The 22569-nt window shown below is 48.7% G+C and overlaps 1 protein-coding gene across 2 annotated transcripts in view; it reads right to left on the minus strand.

Annotated features, from left to right (window-relative positions):
- MIOS (meiosis regulator for oocyte development) overlaps positions 1–22569 on the minus strand; it is a 771408-nt gene that overhangs the window by 282328 nt on the left and 466511 nt on the right. For both annotated transcript variants that reach the window (XM_069648526.1, XM_069648527.1), the window contains exon 7: positions 14279–14437. In XM_069648526.1, the coding sequence (XP_069504627.1) occupies positions 14279–14437 (159 nt within the window). The remainder of the gene's footprint in view (positions 1–14278; positions 14438–22569) is intronic.

The following is a 22569-nucleotide window of genomic DNA, read 5'->3' on the forward strand; positions in this document are numbered from 1 at the left end:
CGGGGCTTAGGGAGAGGGCAGTCATTGGCTGGGGGCAGTATGACCCAGAGATCAGTGATTGGTTACTACTAAGAAAGACAGATCAGAAACGAAACTGATACTGATTTTTTCTTTAACGAGGATTTCCAGCCTGACGACAGGGAATATTCATGAGCATGTGAATCCATGCCAGACCCCATGCTGGAGAACACTTTCTTTGCCCAACCATCAAAACGCTTGTTGTCCCTATCAGGAGGGATGGTAGGATACAAAGCCTGCTTTGCTGGGGCCGTAGCCGCCTGCACCACCAAACTCTCCGGAGTGGGGTGTGTGGTCAAGTAGCAGGGGTCGCTACTGGCTGGATGGTATTTTCGCGGAAAAGACTTGCTCACTGCCGGGAGACTCTCCGGGGAAGTCCAAGCCGCTGCCACCCTTCTGTGCAAGGCCATATGGAAGGCAGTACCGAGTCAGTCAGTGGACCGTGGTCGAGGATATCCATCAGGTCATTCTGCACAAAATCCACTGGTGGCGCAGACCACCCCAAGTAATCCGTGACCCTCGACATAAGACACCGGTACGAGGACTCGGCATGGGTGCCAGGCCTACAGAACTCGACCTCCGGAGAGGTGTCCTGACCACTGGCGTCGTGCAGCGACTGACGCAGGTCCTCAATCTGGCTTTGACCAGATATAATGTCATCTGGTACTGTGTCAGGAACCAACCCATCTTCAGAACGCTCATCCACCTCAGAAAAATAATCCAGAGGCTGGAACGTGGGCACTGAATAAGGAACAAAGACATTTTTTGCCTTGGCCAGAGCATTTCTAGGGGGTTCCCACTGTGCCACGGGCTACCTCCGACATTACAGCATCGAAAGGCGTCTAGGGAATCGGTGTCAACGTCGAGCGCGGCGCCGACAGCATCAACGGCTTCGACACAGGCCTCAAGGGCGGAGCCCTGAGCGTGTCTCTCGACAGCCTAGGCGTCGATGACGTCAACGACTTCCTCAGAGGCGGGGGCTTGAGAGAGTCCGTCGACAACCTCGGCGCCGCAGGCGTCGATGTCTTCTTCAAAGACTTCACATGTTCACGCGGTCTCGAGGGCGTCAAGGACCGGGACCTGGAACGGGCATGACTAGAACGATTCCCCTTGTCCGAGCGGGACCTTTCCCGCGAATCATGCCGACCACTCGAGCCCGAAGGCGTACGAGCGGTGTCTCTAGCACGGTCACGGCCGACCCCTCTCGGAGGCGCGGACGTACCGGAGCCCTGCGATTCAAAAATTGCCAACATCTCCTTACGGAAAGAAGCCCATTCCCGCCGACAGGCGCCCTCCTCAGAAGAGGACCGGGAAGGCGACCGATGACGGCTCTCCTGCGAGTGCCTCGAAGAGGCAGAGGAATGGCAGGACCTACTCCGGGACCAAGACCTCCCGGACCGACGACGATGCAGAGAGTCGCCGCCCCTCGAATCATCCGTCGAAAGCCCGGAGGACCTCGGCTTACAAGCCTTGGTCACCTTACCTACAGAAAGCTTCTTCTTACGCTCCCGCAAGGCCTTCGAAGTAAGCGACTGACAGTCCACACAGTCGTCCGTGTCGTGTCACCGAGGCACCAGAGGCAACCGTCGTGCAAATCCGTTAACGACATATTGGACCCGCAGTCCCGACATTTCTTAAAACCCGGCCGCGGGGCAGAAGACGAAGACATCATACGATACTTCACAAACAAACAGGTTCGAGAAACTGAAAGAACAGAACTCAGAAGAGTCGAGGCGCGCAGAGATCTCTGAAGCGAACACGTTCGCAGAAAAAACGGAACAGAGGCTACGGGCGTCGTACGTCCTACTTGTAACATCCAGTGACGTCGGCTAGACGGAGGCCCTCGAGGACAGCTTATCGACGTCATCGACGCAGGACGCAGGCGCCGAAAGATTTTCCGAAGCAGCACAGCTGTGGTGATTACTGTCATAGATATGGAATACGTCGGAGCACCCCAATCCCCTCGAAACCAGAGGTTGTTGGAGGAAATGATGGTGGCCCATATTGTAAAATACCCAATGGTTATGGGTGTTTGCAGGGCGCTCTGTGTATACTCAAATGCAACAGGGGACAAAAAAAAGACCAATCAAAGCTATGTAATACCTGCTGGCTAGAGAACTAAGCCTATTGTGCCATGGACTGGTTCAATCCAGATGGTGTTGCCCAAAAGGGGAAATGATGCTGGGTCCAGGATATGAATTCCTGGAGGGGTCAAAAAGAACAACAAAAGCACAACTGTTAGGGCACTCACTAGGTGTATGTAGAACTAATCTACAGTTGCTGCACAATGGATTTAGCGATTTGACGGTTGTGGGGCCAGTGAATCTGTTTAACTGTGGTGCGAGAAACAAAAGCGTGTGCACTGGAGGAAGGTGTCGCATGACAGAGGGCGAGACCTAGTGCCTTGAGTGCACGGGCTGTGAGGACTTGGCGCAGGACCCTGTGCGTGGATAACTGTAACCCAGGTCGTGTCACTATCCTGTCTAAGTAGAAAGAGCACGGCAAAGACGCCATCATAATGAGCGGGGGCAATAACCAAGTTCACCCGCCTCATGGGTTAACAGAAGAGGAATGCTGGGCTCTACGGCTTGACAGCTATTAGTAGACACATCGCAGGCTTACCTGAGAGTGTGCGCTCAAGGGTCACACTCGCACTGGGTACCTTTGCCGGCGTTCACATCTCGAGTGAGACTGTAGCTGTGCTCGGCTGTGGGAAAAGTTTATCTCCCGTGGTCCTGGAAACCTTGCATGCATGGTTTCACTAGGGTCAGGGAGACCCTATCCAAAACTGGTGGGCGGAGTAACAAACAGTCCTTGTACGCGCGTACATTGCTGTTGGGGGTCCGTTGTCCCGGAGACCGCATTTGCGTGGTGCTCTGTAAATGGAGCGAGGACCCAAGGTACGCGCGTGCATAAATTATAATTCTGCCTGCGCAGTACCCGGATTTTGCATTGTCCGATGAGATGGATTGCGCATGCTCTCTAAATGGAATGAGGACCAAGGGTGCGCGCGTGCACAGGTTGTTATGATCCCTATGAGATTCCCACACGATGCATTGTCCGATGGAATGATTTGCGCGTGCTAAGCCAAACCATGGGGCATGCACCATGATGAGCCCAAAGTAGGGTTGGGTGAGTGGTGCAATCTGGTGAAAAAATACAGGATATGTGGACTTAAAAGGCCTGATGTGTGTGTAACGAGCCTGAGGCTGCTAAGGATGCTAGTGCTGGCGTCCAGACCTAAAAGGGCACAGCGGAGGCTGATATTATATGGCATTTGTAACGCGCCTATACACAAGTGTTTCAAGGCGCGACAAGGCGGGGGGGAGAAACAAGGGGAGACAGACAAGGATCCTACTAGGCCAGGTGTCATTCAGATCGCGCAAGTGAAAGGGTAGAGGGGAAGGGAAAAGTGAGAGGGGGGCTGTAGGGATACAGACACAGTCCCGCAGTGCAGGGGTTGCCGGGAGGCAGTGCAGGGGAGAGTGGCTGGGGCAAGGACCAAGAACAGTGAGTGGCCCAGTTGCAGATTCAGTGCAGTTTCAGTAGTTTTAGCAGGGGAGAGGGGGCGAGAAAGTAGAGGCAAAGAGGAAGGTTTTGAGGTGCTTCCGGAACCAGAGATGGTTCTCCTCAAGTTTCAGGGAGGCAGGAAGGCTGTTCCAGAGGGCGGCCCCTGCAGCGGAGAGAGATCTGCCCCCAACTCGTTGTTTGGAGAAGCGGCTGACCCTGAGGGAGTTGGAGGCGGATGAGCGAAGAGCTCGAGAAGGAAGATATTTAGGAAGAGAGAGTTGAAGGTATTTTGGCCCAAGGCCCCAGACGGCCTTGTGGACAATGCAGAGGGTTTTGAACTTGATCCTCGCAGTCACTGGGAGCCAGTGTAGTGATTTCAGTCCTGGAGCGATACGGTCCCTGGGCTTGAGGCCAAGGACAAGTCTTGCAGTCCTGTTCTGGATGAGTTGCAAATGGCAGACAGTAGAGGCGGGCAGATTTAGATAGAGGCTGTTACAGTAGTCCAGCTTTGAGAGCACCAGGGCTCTAGAGACAGTGATAGTAGAAGAAGACAGAGATGTGGTGCCAATATATTGGCATTTAGAGCTGTTTTCTCAAGTAGTGTAAGGGCTTGCCCTGGTGCTTTCTGAGTTGCAGCTGATATTGAGTAGCTGTGGAGGAAAGTTGAAGAGAAAACACCCTGCCAGGCGTATATTTTATGTTAGGGGCTGAAAGATCTCATTTAGACCATGGTGACAAGTATCCAGGTGGTGAATCCACCTGGATTCCTTTCTAAGGAGACTGTGTTGAATGTCGGGGCCTCCCTTGATTCTTTCCACCACCCACCAAAAGATGTCATTGGGGTGTGGTTGGAGGCCAGGAAGTGTTCCACTAGGGGTGCTGTTAGGGTTTTGCATCTGATCCTGGATCCTGGATCTGTGTTCTGATATTCTGGATCTGGATCCTGGATCTGTGTTCTGATATTCAGATGTTGACTGCCCTACTGGTTTGACCTATGTATCGAAGGCCACACGGGCATTCGATACAGTAAATGACGTTTTGACTTTTACAGTTGGTGAGGTCCCTAAGGGTCCATTGACATCCACCAATAGGGAAGGTTTTCATTTTTTTGGTGAACTGACAGGCAACACATTTGGAATACGAGGACACTTCTGTGTCCCTGTCCGAAAACATTCAGCACCCATCATTCAGTGGTGATGGTTTTCCTCGCGCTGACGAACCTCGCCAGCCTGCCAGGGTGCACAAGTGGGGGCCCGAGTCCACAGCCGGTTGAGGCCTGTTTTTGGTGTCGCGGCCCTGCCCGGGGTGTCACCAGCTTCTGCCTTCCTGTCGTCAGGTAGGAAATCCAGAATAGGGCCCAGCTTACACCGGAGCTCCCGGTTGTAGCGAGGACAAAATTGCCAGGGAATTAGCGGCCTTAATGGTGCTGGCAGCAGTATGGATAATCTGCTTCCCCATAGCGTCCAGCTTCTTCCCCTCCTGATCTGGGGGTACCATGGACGAGGACGACGGGTTTGCAGAGAGTTCCAGGGCCGCGGCTGAGACCACAGAGTCAGGTGAAGGCTGGGACCTCAGGCACTTGGGGGCCAAGTCTGGGACTTCTCAAGACTGTCCTGCTTGCGCAGGGCGGTGCTCGGATTCTTCAAAAGCGCTAGGCCATCATCCCAGATATCATCCAACAAGGGGACGGACATGATGGTCTTAAGCCCAGACTTGCAATGTTGATAAAGGAACCCTTCCTTTTTCGTCTCCTCAGGCACCAGTTCAAAGAAGTTCAGAGGCCCTGGACATCATTGAGTGGAAGGAGGTGATCTCATCTGGCGGAGAGGGCTTGTGCTGGTCATCTGCGCCTGCTGGCTCTCTGTTCGCTGGCACAAAGTCATCGCCCTTGTCAATGTCCATCGCCATAACCGCCATATCCCTGCCCATGTCTGTATGTGGCAGGATCCCCTTTTGGGGGCAAATCCTGAGGTGGTGGAGGGGGTGGTGGTGTTCGGCACCCTGCACCAGCAGGGCCCTTCAACATGCGTTTGCATCTTGCAGGACTTGTAAACGGAGCAGGGCCCGGTGTGGGTGGCAGTCTCTGCTGAGTTTCTAATACCAGCATGTATGAGGAATGAGAGGGGAAGGCTCTGGGCTGGTACGCCTCTTCTGGAGAGGTAGATGATAGGGTTCAGTCTGCAATGACTTACCTTCCAACAAGCGTCCCTGGCCCCCTTTGTGGTCTGAATAGTATCCCTCGGGCAGATCTTGACCCTCATCGGGGCTTGTATAAATGTGCCCTGGCACACTTGGTTCAGCCCCTTGTTCTGTACCCCTTCTAGGGGCCATCAGAGCCTTACTTCTTCCCCTCCCAGACTTCTGGGGTGAAGTTGCTGTTGTCTCCTTTCCAGGGGTCTTCGCCAAAGCGGCGGCAGTTAACTCACGCTGTGCTGGTAGGGACACCCACGGAGCAGCCGTCGCTGCGACTCTGGGCACTTACCTCATGGTCTGCCCGTCCTTTGAAGAAGTAATGGTCGTCGATGAGGCCATCGATGGAGTCATTCAGGGGGTGGTAACAGCAGTCATTGTGGTCGTTGCAGTTGATGATGGTGTTGTCTTGGCTGGTTGAGACGCTGATGGAGGTAGCGAAGGGCCCACCTTGGAAATCGCCTTGTCTGCCGATGGCAAGCAGAGTTTCGAAGGAGTCAAGGACTTTCTTTTAGAGAAGGCGCACCCTCAACGTGGTTGTCCTTCACAAGCCGGGACCCGCAGTGACAGCGACCCCAGTGGAATCAGTAGCGTGCGGCCTTACCTTCTTTTGGACCCCCCACAGGCGGGGCGTCCTCAAAGGACCTCAACCTCTTCTCTAAGGGAGTTTGATCGTGGGACTGGCTGGTCCTGGGGGGAGCATCACCATGCCCAGAAACCTTACTTGATTTTAACCAGGCTGCCTGCCTGCTGTAGCGATCCTTCTTGGGTTTGGCAGACCTTGCATCCCTCAACATGGTCCATATGCAGGTAGTAAAGACATTTGTGGCATTGATCCTCCACGAAAACGTTCCTTAGTCCACATTTCGAGCAGAGTGAAGAGGCATCTCTTCTCATCGGTCATGGTGAAAAGGTGCCAAGTAGACCCAAGTCTTGGCCTTCTCTGATCCGATGAAAGATCCTTGACGTAGTATGATCTTCACCGAAAGCAGATCACTGCTGCTGGTAGTCGACCTCCGCTCAAACTATAAATCCAAAAATCAGTAAAACGTTAACATTTTACCAAAACAACGCTTAGGAAAAAGTTTGGAGAGCACTAAAAGGACTCCCAACACAATAGAATGCGGTAAAAATCTGAAGATGGCCACCAGGGGTGGAGCTTAGGGAGAGAACTACCATTGGATGGGGGCAGTATGACCCAGAGGACAGTGATTAGTTTAGAGGAGAAATGCAGTTTTAAAGCAAAAGTAAAACTTTCTTTTACCGAGGATTCCCAGCCTGATGATGGGGAATATTTATGAGCCTGTGGATCCATGCCAGACCCATGCTGGAGAACAATAGTTGCAGGTAAGTAACATGTTTCTTTTTATAAGATCTACAATCAATAGAGCTATATTGACAGCTGGGTTCATTCAAATCAGAAACATTTCCCGACAAACTGCTGCTACTGTTTGAGCACCAGAAACATGCTGGAGAATATGCATTTTCAAGTACCATATACTCATAATGGCTGTTGCTCTTGGTGCAAGGCTTGTATTTTAAGCCACCATTCATCATTCTCAGGTACGAAATTGCCAAATAAGGGTATGCACATTTACAGCAAACCAACTCTGGATTGCAGTGCTTTGTGTGTGTTAATTGGTTAAAACAGGGATTATCTGGTCCTTATCTGGGTATGTCCTGTTGCTAGGTAGATTGTGGGGTGTCAGACTGATTACACAGCCCACCAGAGGACTGTCACCAGAATTGGCTAGGTAAACTGCTGCATTCAAGACGCCTTCAAATCAACTGGGAAGACCTGAACTGGGGGTCTTCATATTCTGGACTGGTGGGACCAATTATCTGAAGCCCTGCTCTACATCCATTGCTGTTCCCAGGTTAAAGTCATCACTGGGCCTGAATTTGGGTTGCACCTGCCTGTAGCTGGACTGTAGCTAGCTTTGCATGAGCACCTTCCTGCCTCATCACTGAAAACTTTGCTGGCATCCTCAGAGCTCGGCGGGACCTTGTCAACCTGCTTCTGCCATCGCTCACCACACGGAAGGGCCTGCTGGAACCATATGTCTGTCTGCACTGCTCTAGATGGCCTGTTGACCATGTTCTGGGTCATGCCAACATTCATTCCAGTTTGGACCTCCTTAAAGGTCCTCCTGTGGTGCTGAAATCAAATCTATGTCACCTTCACCCTCTCCAAGGGCCTCAGTTTTAGCCTGACCCAACCTCCACTGGAAACCTAGAATTTGCAGCCTGTGAGCCTCCTAGAGCAAAGCTTACAGTAAGCTGCATTGTCTCTAAACAATTCCCTGTCCCGTTGGTGTTGGTTGTGTTGCAAGTTGGAGTCCCGTGGTCAGGATGCCTTTTAACTCTGCAGGGCCTGTAAGGAACCGGAGGGTGTCCTCGCTTCTTTTTCCCCGGTATCCCCTTCTTAGGTGGCCAGGGAAAGGCGATCACTTTTGGATTCCCGAACCTGGGGGTGGATATGCGAGGGAGGATCACCTGAGTGGATGAGACTTGGGGAGTGGGGAGTGGACGTCCTTAGGTGAGACATGTTATCCCCCCATTTGGCTTTCATCATGAACCCTCCATCCCTAAAGCCTTCATAAGCTTTTGTCAGCCATTTCCTTGCGATTCCCCTAAAATGTTCCCCAAATGGCATCAGCATTGTACTGGGATGAAGAAGAGGACAACTAGACTAACACATCCTAATTTTCTTTAAACATACATCTATCAACTCCAGCCAAGTACTGAGATGAGGAGGAGGACAACAAGAGCAAGGCGGGACTACCGCTTTGCTGGTGAGCGAATGGAAATGGAGGTAGGAGCATAGATCAGATCCCAAGATTGACCATGAGAGTGTGTACCATGAAGTGCGCAATATCCCCAACCTCATTGGTACATACAAAGAGCACTGTGAGAAACTTGAGGGTATTCTCCTGAGCAGACCTCGAGAATCCCTCATTCAGGTGGCCAGGGAAGGGCTGGCGCTCTCAGATCCCAACCCTGGGGGCAGACGAGCGAGGGAGGATCACCTGGGTAGGGGAACACGGGGTTTTGCTCGGTGAAGTACCCCAGGTGAGACGTGGTATTACACCATGGGGGACGAAGTCCTTCAGGCCTTTATAGGCTATTCCAAATTAAAACCTTTTTCCCACATTCAGTCTACCTTCTCAAAATCCAACAACCCCTCCTTGTCTGTTAAACCAGTTAGGAACCTGAACCACGTTACCGTGGGTAACTACATTTCCCAGAGTCCCTATTTTCTGGTTACCTACCCGAGTACTCCCAGTCATTCTTCTCCCCGTCCTTCAGATTATCATTTTCCGAACTCCTAGTTGACTGTGACAAAAAACTATAATTCTCACAATCCCTCCTACCCATTTCACAAACCCTACTAAACTCACCCTTACGCAAGCACCACAAACGCTAGCACAAGAGATACTTTTTTTGGATACTTTTCCCCCACCCTGGTTAGCAGGATATTTAGAATCTCTACCCTCCCCCTTTTCCAATAGGTACACTGTCCCATACCGTGAAAAACAACAGACTAACAGGGCCGTTTACAAGACATGTCCCAACAGAAGGGTCAGCAATTTACCAGAATCACACACACCCGACGGCACTTTCCTTTGCCCACAGGGATAAAATGCGGAGCATTAGAGCACATGACGAGCAATGCAAACCGCATGATAAGACAGCTTTCCCAGGGCAGCAGTTGAAGAGGAGGAGAAAGGCGCCGAGAACCGAAGGGCCGATAGGAGAGAACCAACCTTGCCCTTTCCGACCTAGACCCGCGAAGCCTCCATGAAAGGAATCGTAGGACCGCAAACAATAGCCAGCATGTGTTGCAGCTGATGTCAGCGGTACCCGAAGCACTCCTACACCGATAACCAGGACAGGGAGAGATGCTTGCTACAGTGGTACTGTCCTTGACTCCAGAGACAATAAAATCCAAGCGGTTCATCACAGCCGGTGAGTCGAGGGGAGAGCCGATAAGAAACCAAACTGTGTTGAACGAAAGTGGCAAACAGCAAATTAAGGGAAGTCCAAAGAACTGTTAACCTTTTAGGGGAAAACCAGCTGCAGAGGGGTCCGGAACCACGTGGGTGTTCACTCGGGAGACTCTGGTTGCTCCTCTTTTTCGTTGAAACTACTGATACCAGAAGGCCTTAGGAGAGACGCAAGAAAAGGGCCAAAGTGGTCATACAGGGGTTTAGCAAAATCCCCTGTACAGTCGAAAGACTTTGACCGACAAACCATGTAAAACTAAGGGAAGTGAATCCCGCCTATTGAGAAACTAGAAGAAACTGCGAAACTGGCCAACATGAACCTGACAAAGGGATGCCTGAAGAAAGGGGCGAGGTATTTGTATTTATTTTATTTGTATTGTGCTCCTGGCCCTGGGGCATCTGGGTGCATGTTTTACAGATATACATAGCAATAACAAGGCAAAACAACCTTTGTTTGAAGTTACAACATAATGAGAAGACAAAAGCATCGTATTTAGCTGAAAGCCCAAGTTAACAAAGAATACAGAGGAATATTTATCAGGTACACAGAATAGTGCAGGCAGGTACATTACATAGGTAAAAGCAAGTGAATGTAACAGTGAAGGTTACATAGGAGGAACAAGGTAAAGTTACACATTAAGGGAAGGTAATAGTAGGGGCAGGGTGGAATGGAGTGCCCTCTAAATCACCGGGTCAAGAGGTAGCTAGGCTTAAGAGTGCTGCCCATAATGGTCCAACCCCTGAAGCCAACATTTGGTTTTACTTTTAAATAGTTGGTAGGAGGGTTCGGCTCTGAGGGAGGGAGGTAGAGTGTTCCATAGCTTGGCCGCTAGGACATGGAAACTAGATCCTCCAGCTTTTTGGAGCTTAAATCTTGGAATGGATAGGGTATGCGCTTGAGCTGATCTAAGGGGTCTTGTAGATGTGTGGGCTGGTAAGATATGCTGGGGCGAGGTTCGCCCAGGCTTTGTGCGCCAGTGCCAAGGTTTTAAGGGAGATTCTGACGATCGAGAGGGGTCTGAGCCCGGAGGAAGGAGACCTATGTGTGAAGAATCATCACCCTGAATACACTCAGAAAGGAACTTTTATTTGTTATGTTGAACATATCAGACCCTCGGAAGCAAGAAACCTAACCACCGAAGGTCCTGATATCGCTAGGAACTTTTGTGGATCTGAGCCCGGAAGAGGGGGACCCAGGGGTGAAAAGTCATCACCCAACGTACATACGGAAAGAAACTTTTGTTTATTAATTTGAATACATCAGGACCTCGGAGGTAAGAGACTTTTTGTAGAAAAGAGACAACCACTGAAGGTCCAGATACCCGAGAACGGAACTGTGATCTTGTGCTGGGAAAGCTCGAGCGTGTGCTGTGCTCCGGAGTCCCGCAAAGTCCTGTGCTCAAAATGTGCGGACGGGAGACCCCCCCCGCTACCATATCCTGACTTATCATTTGTCAACACTCCTTTCTTTCTTGTGAACCTTATCCCACACTCTTTTTGTATCTAGTTGTAAGGAATGGCAATCCTTTTCTTTTAGTATAGGCTCTTATTTGACAAGACGCCACTAGGACTGCCCAATAATGATTTGATGGTCATAGCTTGCTCCCATCTTAGATTTAGGTTTAAATTAGGCATTTTCCCAACATGCCTATACAGTTTAATAAACACCCTTGAACTGCGATCCCTTGTGTCTGACTTTACTGTTGCCACCATGAGTTCCCTAGAGCGCTCATAACGGGGATAGATTTCATCCAGAAGGCTCAGCGAGTTGCCTATCATTTTACTGCACAAAACACTGGAGCATTCTTCAAGGAGGCCCATTCCACTTCCAGCTTTTCCATGGCTTTCCTTCTTGCCTTTGCTTCAAGATCTATTTTTGTAGAATTTTTGCAGTTATGGGGATTATCCCAGAGAGATCCCTCGTTCTACATATATAATAGATATGTTACATGGGGCAGCCAACAGTAGCTCTTTCCCCCCTCCAAAAGTAGAAAATTCTTCAAAGCCTCCCGATATGTTGACAATCCCGGGGAAGACCACAGTCCGACCCAATAGAGCACAGGTTTAAGGGGACATAGGGACTGCAACTAATAACCTTTGACATTGTGAAGCACGAAGCTGCAGTTGCCTAGAGACCGTTTCGGTGGTGACCACTGTCTCAGATGGCTTCAAGAATACACCAACTCCCAAATGTGTTTAAAGGGTTATTTTGAAATCAGAAAAGGGCCTAATAGTTGTCACTTTCTCTAACCTAGAGATGGGCAGTCCCACACGAATGCAGGCGTCCCTTGATCCCAGGCTTCTGCTAGAGATTGAGAACCCCTACTATCTAAAAATCAATCTTTCTTTCTTGTGATGGCCTAAAAGGCAAATGCCTCATCAAACTAAACTTCCTCTGGGAAATATCTAGGTGACCCCCTACACTGAACCCAGTTGGCTATTGCCTTTCAGTCACTCGCCTCGTCTTTCATGCCTTTCTGTTACTTTCCCTGATGTTATACTCTCCATATCCTTTACTTGCTACTCTCCTACATACCTCCTCTTGCCTCACTCTCTTAATTTCCTGCTCTTACCTTTCTTCCTACTACTCTCCCCCTCCTACACTGCTATGACTACTCTCCCCCTCCACTCTATTACTATTTGCCACACAACTAATTCGCTACCCTCTCCAAACTACTACTCCCACACTACTATTCCCACCCCACACCACTACTATCCCCACACCACTACTACTCCAAGCCCCATATTCTCCTCAGTCACTCTTCCTTGTTACTCACTCCCTACTCTTACTACAACTTCCACTCACGTACGTTGCACGCACACTGACACCACAGTGCCACTTTTTCTCACCAGCCAATACCTCCCCTTTACGATTAACCTCCTCCACGCTCCTCTACACTGTACTTCCTCCTGGTCGCTTGGTCCACCTCCTCTGCTCTCAGCCGAACAACCCACACCTTCCCGTTTCCCGGGCACTGTCTTATCCTCCCCCCTACTTCCTCCATTGGTTCTCCCCTGTTGGTTCTATGGGTGAATCAGTGATGGTCTTCCAAGCCCAGGAGGTGTTACAATCGGCAAAATACATATAAGGAGGTCTAAACCCTGCCACTTTCTCAAATGTGGGCCCACATAGGTCTGTCAATGGCACCCTGCTAAGGCCAATGTTTCAGTTTGTGTGGCAGTTTCGAATGTCGGCGAAATTGCTAAATCTATCGGGGAGCCACTCCATGGCTCGGTTACAGATACACATCTCATTGACATGCAGCGGATTGAAGCAGTCTGCGTCCGTGCGGATACTACTTCTGGACAGCCATACAGCATTGCATAGCGGTCTCTCTTCCATGCACTTCCAGTTGGGGGTCCCATGGTACTCTGTTTCTCTCTGGAGGTTCCCGTGGGCTACCCTCTGGTGAGTCCATCAGTATTGAAGCTGGTAGTTGTGGTTCTCTAAAGGAAACTGAAAGAAACTGGCGAGCATCTTGCAATGTATGGGGTGATCAATAGTGGTACTATTAACCATTATATTGGCATTTAAAGAAGAGACAGAGACTGGCATGATCCAAACTGCCACCTTCCCCTTTGGGAGTAGCATTGGCTTTGGCTGCCACCATGGAAAGCCTCCCACTCCAGACTGAGAGAAGTTCTAATCCCCACATGACAGTTTCAGATTACGGGAGGCTGTGACGACAGGGTGCAATTCAGATTTTATTATGCAGTATGTTCAAGCTTCTGGGCAGGGCATAGACCAGATCATTCTGCTTCTCTGGTTATATATCAGAAAATTTAAAAAAGATGTCAGAAACTCGATTTGGAGACAGAGGCATGCTTGAACTTGCACAGCGTTGGATTCTAGGAGTCTTCAATCTAAGGCTACAGGGCTTAAGTTTGGATTATCTGGGGAGACATTTGTGTCTCTTTCTACACAGGGTGTGGGGAAATTGGAAATGTTAATGACATCCAGGGGGGGATTGTCAATGGTCACATTTTCATATTAAAAAAAGAATGCGAGGAATCCTCTGGTGAGCCACCTCACAGGCACAATGAAGTAAATCTTTCCATTAAAATTAAAATCTTAGTAAAATCATAGGCTTTATGTAATTGGCAGGGAACTTGATAGTTGCTTTTTCATATAAACTGGATCATGACAAGCACCCTGCTTTGATGGAACAGAGCATGATTGATTTTGGCATTTACAATTGATGTGATTCATTGTCCAATGAAACAATCTGAGTGAGGTCAAAGCAGACGAAAGGACTTCGAAGGAAGATGACTCTGAAGCCCTAGTGGAGCCTATTTTAAACACATTAACCAATGAACAAACAGATGCGTCACTACAATATGCTGGTCTCAAGTATTACGTCTTTGATTTGGAGGCATAAGGATCAAGGAAAGGCAAGGAGATGGGAAATAAGGGCTTACACTGCATTTCATTTACTTTTTTGATTTTAACTTATGTATACTAAAACGAGTTGAGATCAATTCGGATTCTTAAAATAACAAGTCTATGTCTTCAGAGTTTAACGTAAAGAATGAAAACCTGTTAATACACTAACCTGTAACATACAATAACTGGCTGTTTGGACATCTCCAGTTCTGTCAACATAACTCTCCATCAGGTCAACACCATCCTTGGTTAATCCAGTCAGCAGGATTCCTTCCAGATTTCCGACTTCCTTCATTTCATTTGTCATCTTTTCAATGTATCGGTTTAACTACAAAACGAAACTTGATTTTATCGTTTTGCCATGTCAATTTAGAGTAGATCAAAAACAAATCATTTATAGTTGATCCATATAAAATATCACATTGTTATAAAAATGTCTATTAAGCATTTCTGGTTTAACGTCCTTTTAAAGTTAAAACCTTGATTTCTTGAACACTGGTATAATTTGACTAACAGGATTATTCATTTAAAAATAGCTTTTTCGAAAAGAAACAAGCTAAGAATGATCTTTAACGTTTATTTTACCTTTTTATTCAACTAAATAGCCACACACGCGCATTTTAGTTTGACAAAGGTCAGAGAATAATTGTTTTCGCGCCTTCCTGTGTCGAAGGAAGAGGAATACAGCATTTTGCATGTATCACTCTGCATTCCAGCTATCATGCTTTTTAAATAGATTTTATATAATACTGATTTTTTTAATTTAACATTTTATTGGAATATTATGCACCAACACAGTTACAATTGCAATAACAATTACCATTACATTGTAGACCTCCACTCCATTGCATTGCATTTAGTTTGGAACAAGTGGTATCATCTGGGCTAGTGTCCATCTACAACTTGTATCTTGCTCACCCCTTTCATGTGGAGGGCGAGGAGAGCAACCATTAGCTCTGAGGCCTGCGGCGAGTTGGCACTTAACAAAAATTCTATAGAATAGAATTTGTAACCAGTGTGGGGATGCATCTACAATTATTTGGAAGGTGTTGGGAGAGGGCAAAGAGGGGAGAAAAAGGGGATGAAGGAGGATGTGAAAATATGAGTAGAGATAAGAAGAGAAAAAAAAGAAAAGAGGTCAGGAAGGAAAGAAAACAAAAAAGGTCAGATCTGAGAAACGGAAATCTCTTAGCAACACTAGTATCTTTTATATATATGCCACACACAAAGTTAGTGTTGGGCCGAACACTGAGCACTGGTTGAGAATTCACTGGGTACCATCTCCAGTCCCTGTTCCTAGTCAAGCCTGTGCGGCGGGGGAGCAGCCACACAACCCTCTTGGTCAACTTGTAATACTGAATTCTAAACTGAATACCTGGACAAATCCTCACCAGACTTTGCAAAAAAAAGTATATGGCCCGCTCTGAAATGCATTGGCAAGTTTGGTGAGGTTTTGTAAAGGGGGGGCAAAGTTATATGGGCGTCCCAAAATATATTTCTTTGTTCCATAGACTGTAAGGAAAAATATTGTGCTCATGCCTACAGCCCAAACTGCTGGACGGATTTTCACCAAATTTGTGGCCGGAGCAGTGGCGTGGTCCTGAAAGCGTGCTTTTGTAAATTTGGTGGAAATCTGTTTCGCTAACCATTCGGCACTCTTGAAGGTGTCTTCTACGCCTTCCCGAATAACACATTTTGCTCCATGTTTAAGAGGGTTACTTGCTTATTACCCTGCCTAATGACTTACTATTACCCTACTTATGTGCATGCAAGTGTTCCCTAAACACTATGGACGACCATGCACACAGCAGTCCTCTATGGGAATATGCCAAAGACAGCTGCCCATCTAGGAAGCCAGAATGTAGCCGTACCTTAACCATGGCTACCACACTGCCCTACTCAGCCAACATCAAACCCACTGTCTTCCTACCAGTCCTCAAACAAACCATCACAAAACCTACAACCAACACGTTTTGCCAAGGACAAAGCCCACACCTGAAAAATGAATAAACATATTTGCACGGAAAACCACACCTAATATACCGTGCCAGACTACCACAGAAACGCTAGACTAGGTTACATATTTATCAAAAGACATCTCAAGTCTACGCCCAATCTCTCACCAACAAACCTCCACAAAACAGACCAGAACAAGGCCGTAGGCAACCTAAATCCCAGACCTACTACTCCAGCCAAAAACATCAACCCCCAATCGTCACAGACAAATCCTACCTCCACCCTGAAAGCATGTCTCATCAAGGCCAGGTCACTAACAGCCCACGCACTCGATATCAACAACCTCATAATATCCAACGACCTAGACCTCCTAGCCATCACAGAGACATGGCTCCACTCCGCCTCAGGTCCCCTCCTATCACTGGCCATCCCAGACCAATATAATTTTATCAGGCAAGACAGAACTTCCTCCAAAGGTGGTAGTGTCGCTATCATCGCTAAATCCTCCCTAGGCATCAGACAGGCTCCAAGCCAAACACTCATCCGCTGAACACCTAGCATTCAAACTGCCGTTATCACCCTAGCAAACCATTACAGCCCACTTGATCTACAGACCCCCTGGCCCACTCTCTTACTTTGAAGAAGACTTCTCACTGCTGCTGACCAACAAGGCTAACCAAGCTCACAAACTCTCCTCCTCAGAGACTTTAACCTCGGGCTATATGACATCAACGATAAGAACGCAACAGAGATCAGTAACAGCATGCCCAATCTAGGCCTCACTCAACAACTTGCACAATCCACGCATTCCAAAGGGCGCCAATTAGATTGGACCGCTGACTGCAACTGCAACATCTCTATCACTTCTAACCACCCTCTCGCCTGGACCGACCATCATGCCATCCTCTTCTCCATTCCTAGAGACAACCCTAACCATGAGAAAACCTTAGTCCCCCCCAAGATTAGCAAGAAATACACGAAACATAAGAGCCCTCAACCTACGCCCACTTCTATAACCGCTCTTGCAGGCGGACATTGCCCCCGAGCCCAACGAGGACCCTACTCATCTGGTTAACCTCTACAACACTACCCTGCTAAACGCCATCAACAAATTAGCACCTCAAAAGCTTTGCAAAGCCAACATAAATACCTGGTTCACCTCACACCTGAGAACTTTGCGAAAAAACAAAAGAGCTGCTGAATCCAGTTGGAAAAATATCCCATCAGCTCTTAATAAAGAAAACTTCCTATCAGCCTGTGCCACATACAAATCTGCCATTTCCTTAGCCAAATCTGACTCCTATAACAAACGTATTCAAAACGCCAAATCTAATACCAAAGAATTGTTTAACATTCTCAGAGAATTAGAATCACCCACACCTCTTCCAACTACTTGCTCTAAGGACGCCACCTGGTGTCAGAACATCCAAAAGGCACTATCAGACAAAATTGAGCTCCTACAAAGAAAAATTGAAATGAAAAAAGCAAACCTAACTAATAACCTTCCAGCACCCATAACAGTTACACAATCTCCTGACCAACTCGACTTATTCAAATTCTCCTCACTCAGCGTCAAAGAAGTAGAAGAAATATTACTAAGCCTAAAACCGTCCAGATGCATGGGCGACATTTGCCCTGCACCTATCATAAAAGAAACAGCGAAGGAGATTGCCCTGTTTATCATCTCTCTAATCAACGCTGCCTTCAAGTCCAATACTATCCCTACGAAGCTCAAGGACGCATGGGTTATGCCACTCAAGAAACCATCCCTCGATCCAAATAATCCCTCCAACTACAGACCTATCACCACCGTACCTTTCCTCCTGAAGATTATTGACAGAGCAGCCTATCTGCAGATCCAGCACCACCTAGAAAGCAATAACCTAGGGCTATGCCAATCCGGATTCCGACCTAGACACAGCACCGAAACAGCCCTGATAGATCTAGTAACCCAAATTTGAGAATATCAAGGACTCAGGCAACCTTGCCATCCTTCTCTTACTAGATTTATCAGCAGCGTTTGACTTGGTCGACCATAAAATCCTCTGTAATCTTCTCTCCTTAGCAGCCCACTTTTCCAATGACGCTATTCCCTGGATCCAGTCATTTCTGAACAACAGAACAACCAGAGTGTTTGCACCCTCTGCCTCTGCACCCCCATCGACTGTCACATGTGGGGTCCCACAAGGCTCCTGTGTCTCCGCCACACTCTACAACATATTCACAAAACCGCTTTTTGACAAACTTGACCGACTGGGCATCTCTTACACCAATTATGCTGACGACACACAAATTCTCATACACATCACAGGCAACCATGACACAGACTCGCAACGACTCAATGACATTTACCTTATCATCCAAGCTTGGATGGCGCATCACAGGCTCTGCCTTGACGAGGACAAGACTGAGCTTCTCCTAGTGGGAACCCAAGCCAGACTCAAACTTGACAGCAAATTTGACACCTTCAATACTGAAGGCAACAACATAAAAGTCTCAAAAGACATCAAAACACTAGGTATGTACATCGACTCCACCCTCTTGCTTGGAAAACAAATCAATGCTACAGCATCCACCACTGCTTACACTTGTAAGCTCATCAACGCCTGTAGACCCTTCCTGACGACTGAAAATTGCATCACCCTGGCCAGGGCGCTTGTACTAACCAAGCTAGACTACTGCAATGCACTTTACCTAGGCACTAGTCAGCACAATCTAAAACTACAGATCTATCAAAACAATACACTAAGAGCAGCAACCAACTTCCCCAGAAAACTGCACATCTCAGTGTTGACACGTATGGTTCACTGGCTCTCAATCAACCAAAGCATAAAATTCAAGACTCTCTCCATCATACACAAGTGCATACATAATCAAACACCTAAATACCTCTGCAACAAATTTAAACACTACACTTCATTAAGACAAACCAGATCTTCCCACTCTAATTACCACATCATACCAAGGTTCAAACTGCAAAAAGCAGGGGGTAATGGCTTCCCAGTGCTCGCAGCCAAAACCTGGAATTCATTACCACCAAACATCAGGTTAGAACCCTCGTCCACAAATTACGCAATGAGGCCAAATACTGGCTTTGTCTGAGCGAAAATTAACCCACTTCGTTGCCGGTCTCTACACACTACAACATCTCTGAATATTCACCCCTCCAATTGTATATACTGTATATTCTCTGTGTTCTGTGAATGCCCCATGCCTGTAAATCGTGTGAATTACTTTGCCTGTAACTGTAAATATGCACTGTAATATGTACCCAAGAAATGTGCCCAGTTGCCTCAGGGCTCGGCCCCCTATATAAAGAAAATACAATTGAGTCTCTAGCTTGAACCCCGACTGTCTAAGCCAGCCATGGTGCTTGATGAACTTTCAATCCGCTATGATGCGTCCTGCATTATCAGCCGCATCAAGGTTATTCTTTATGATGCAGTTTGAGATCTGCTTTCCTTCTGCTATAGTCTTCAGTAATTGAGCCTTTAGTGGTTCTGGGACAGCTTCTATTTGGAGCTCCAGATCATTCCATTTGTGGCAGCCGTAACTAGCTAACAGCGTACTGTTGTTAAAGATTCTGGTCTGGTATGCTGCAGCGGAGGCGACTATTCTCCCGAAAGTATACATCTTTTTGCTCTCCTTGTCTGGCGGGGTTTCTGCTGACGCCAGGGGAGTGCCTGCCCGTTCCTGGTGGTGGTGACCACTAGGTAATCTGGTTTGAGCTGACCCCTAAGATACAGGGGGTCTGTGGGCGCGGGGCTGAATAGCTTCTCTATTCTAGGGTTGATTGCCCTTTTGAGACTAGGCACCAGTAGGCATGGTTGAACATGTCTTTGGACAGACTGCAGCAGTGGTATAAACTGGTTGGTGGATCTTTTGCCCCCCCAGAATATCTTCCACAAAGTCCTTGTTGATCTGTGCCTCATGATTGTCGATATTAAAATGCTGTGCCAGCTTTAGTGGCAGTTCATTGTACTGAAATTGATTGTCAATAGACAAATCTTTTACCGGCTGGTCTGTTAACTGATCACGTAAATGTTGTCATCATAAAACTGGTTTTGGCCATATAAATCCCCCTGAGACGCTGGGTCTGCTTCATCGTCATAATACGAGTCCTGAGAAGGGTCTTGATATGTCTGAGATGCATCTTGGAATGTCGAGGCTGGAGTGCCTAGGTACCGAGGCGCTAGGTTGTGGCTCAAGATGAGACTTTTTGGCAGGGGGTGGCTGTTCTGATGCCCCTGGCTGTGAGGCATCTTTAAGAATTGTCAATTGGTCAGGAGGTCTGTCCATGAAGTCTATGAAACAACACATTCTCCTTATAATTGTATTGAATTTTTCAGTTGTATATTCGCATGTGGGCGGGAATCCTGACATGACAGGGGTGGCCTGGAAGGGAGTGATATCCTTGTGGTGCATGGCCCCCAAGAGTGTGAATGGGGGATGGAAAACCCTGTCTCTGTCTCTTTTGGGGACAAGGGCGTTGAAAAATAAGACTTTTTTGGCAACCTCGTCTTAAGCAGAGAAACAGCAACATGTTTCTTAATTAGTTCTTGCATTTTTGGCTTTTTCTTGGGGGATGCCGAAATGCCTTTCGCTGCCTGTTTTTCGGCACGCGAAAGGAGGGCCTTTTTATGTGCGGTGTCCGACCGACTTTCACTTTAGGTTTTGGGGAACTGTCGTGAGGCGAAAGCGTGCGCGATGGCCCAGTGGACAGTGAAGAACCTGAGGCTTTATCCCTGGACACCGCATGGGCCTAGACACTCGACAGTACCGTCGAGAGTCAGCCGTGGGGTATGTTTTTAGTGTGTGCCTTGGCTGCTGGGTGTCTTCTCCATCATAGAACCAACGGCCAGCTTCTTGGAATCGGGGGCCTGCACCTGGGGTTCTGATGGACCCTGCTCGCCCTCAGCGTCACTCATGACCCAGATACTGCCCTCGATGGAGTCTTACATCACGTCGATGGAGGCCTCGGCCTGCATGGCGTGAGCGTCCCAGCGTTTGGTGCACCGATCCTTTAGGGTCTTAGGCTGAGAAGGTTTACAGGATTTACAATCCTTTTCGGCACGATCGATCGGAAGACCATGATTGCACACTCAGTGCATGTCCTTCCACTGGAATTTTCGGTGGCAGGAGTAGCAAAATTGAAATGGGGTTTTGTCCATTATATTTTAATAGGCGGAGTAGCTGCAGAGTAGCAGTCTCTGCAGTACCTTCTACGTGTCTGCTGGCTTTTGCTTCAACCTGTGAAGTCTTTTCACCATCTTCATTGCTAAGAGGGCTGGACTTGCATAAGAACCCTTGTTCACCGCGGAGTAGTCGCAGAGCAGTTGCAGAGTAGCCGCAGAGCAGCTGCAGAGTAGCCGCAGAGTAGCCGCAGAGCAGCCGCAGAGCAGCCGCAGAGCAGCCGCAGAGCAGCAGTCTCTGCAGTCTATAGCAGCGCGGGCAGCCAAAAGCAGAGGGGAAAGTGCTTCACTCCTGATTGAATCCACCTCGCTAGAGACTGAGGGCTGTCGCCTCCAGAGCTGCAGAAAGCATATGACAAATCCATTGCTACTGCCCTGGGACCCTGGCCTGGAGGCGGGTCCCTGTGCACACGGACAGAGCTGCGACCAGACGATATCGAATCTGAGACTTCCCCGATACGAGAAGACGTGGCCAGTGCCCTGGGAACCTGCTTGCCTTCCTCGCCTTCTTCACCCGGTCCCAGCCCTCCGCCGATCGAGGCAGGTCCGACGGCGCCCCTCGGAGAGGAGACATCGGCCGTCCCAAGTGAGGGGGCAGGACAGGGAGGGCTAGGAAGTGTGGGTGTCGGGCCCTGGGTCCCGGCGCTGCATGCGCTACTGCCACCTGTGAGCGCTTCTAGTGGAGGTGCAGTGCCTTCTCTTTTGCCAGCAACCCCATCTATCAGCCAGGCCGGTGTTGGGGTCGGGGTCGGGGGAGCGCCATGGGAGCCAGCGAGCTCCTCTTCTAATTGCCTGCCGCCTCCCCATCAAACTGTTGTCCACATCCTGCATCATCCCTGTGCGCCTTCGGTGGAGGAGCTGGTGCTGCCGGGCGCATCATTGTGCCTGTCGCCAGAGGCAGTGGACCAGCTGGAAGCACCGGACGAGCTAGCAACCGCTGAGGCCTCTCCATCCACCAGAGCTTCTAAGGACTCGCCACATGGCAGCCACGCAAAAGCACCATGTTTCTGCCAACCAGCGTCACAAGAAAAAAAAGAGGGCACCGGCTCGTAGAAAACACTGTGCCCACTTAAGACAAAAATCTGGCAACAAAGCACAGCTGAGTCTACGACCAAGATTGCCTAACTCGTCCATCAACCCCACCAGGTCTCCTTCCAAGGGGGAATTGTCAACGCCTGCACTAATCTTGACTAATAACAATTTCTTCGCCAAATTCCTAAAGAGGAAACCTAATGTCTCTCAGGAGCTTTCTGATGCTGAGATTTTGAAAGCAGTCCTTGATCAAACACCATTGAGTAAAACCCCGGCTGGC

Source organism: Ambystoma mexicanum, chromosome 2q (assembly GCF_040938575.1).
Source record: "Ambystoma mexicanum isolate Mex_15411 chromosome 2q, UKY_AmexF1_1, whole genome shotgun sequence".
Lineage (NCBI taxonomy): Eukaryota > Metazoa > Chordata > Amphibia > Caudata > Ambystomatidae > Ambystoma > Ambystoma mexicanum.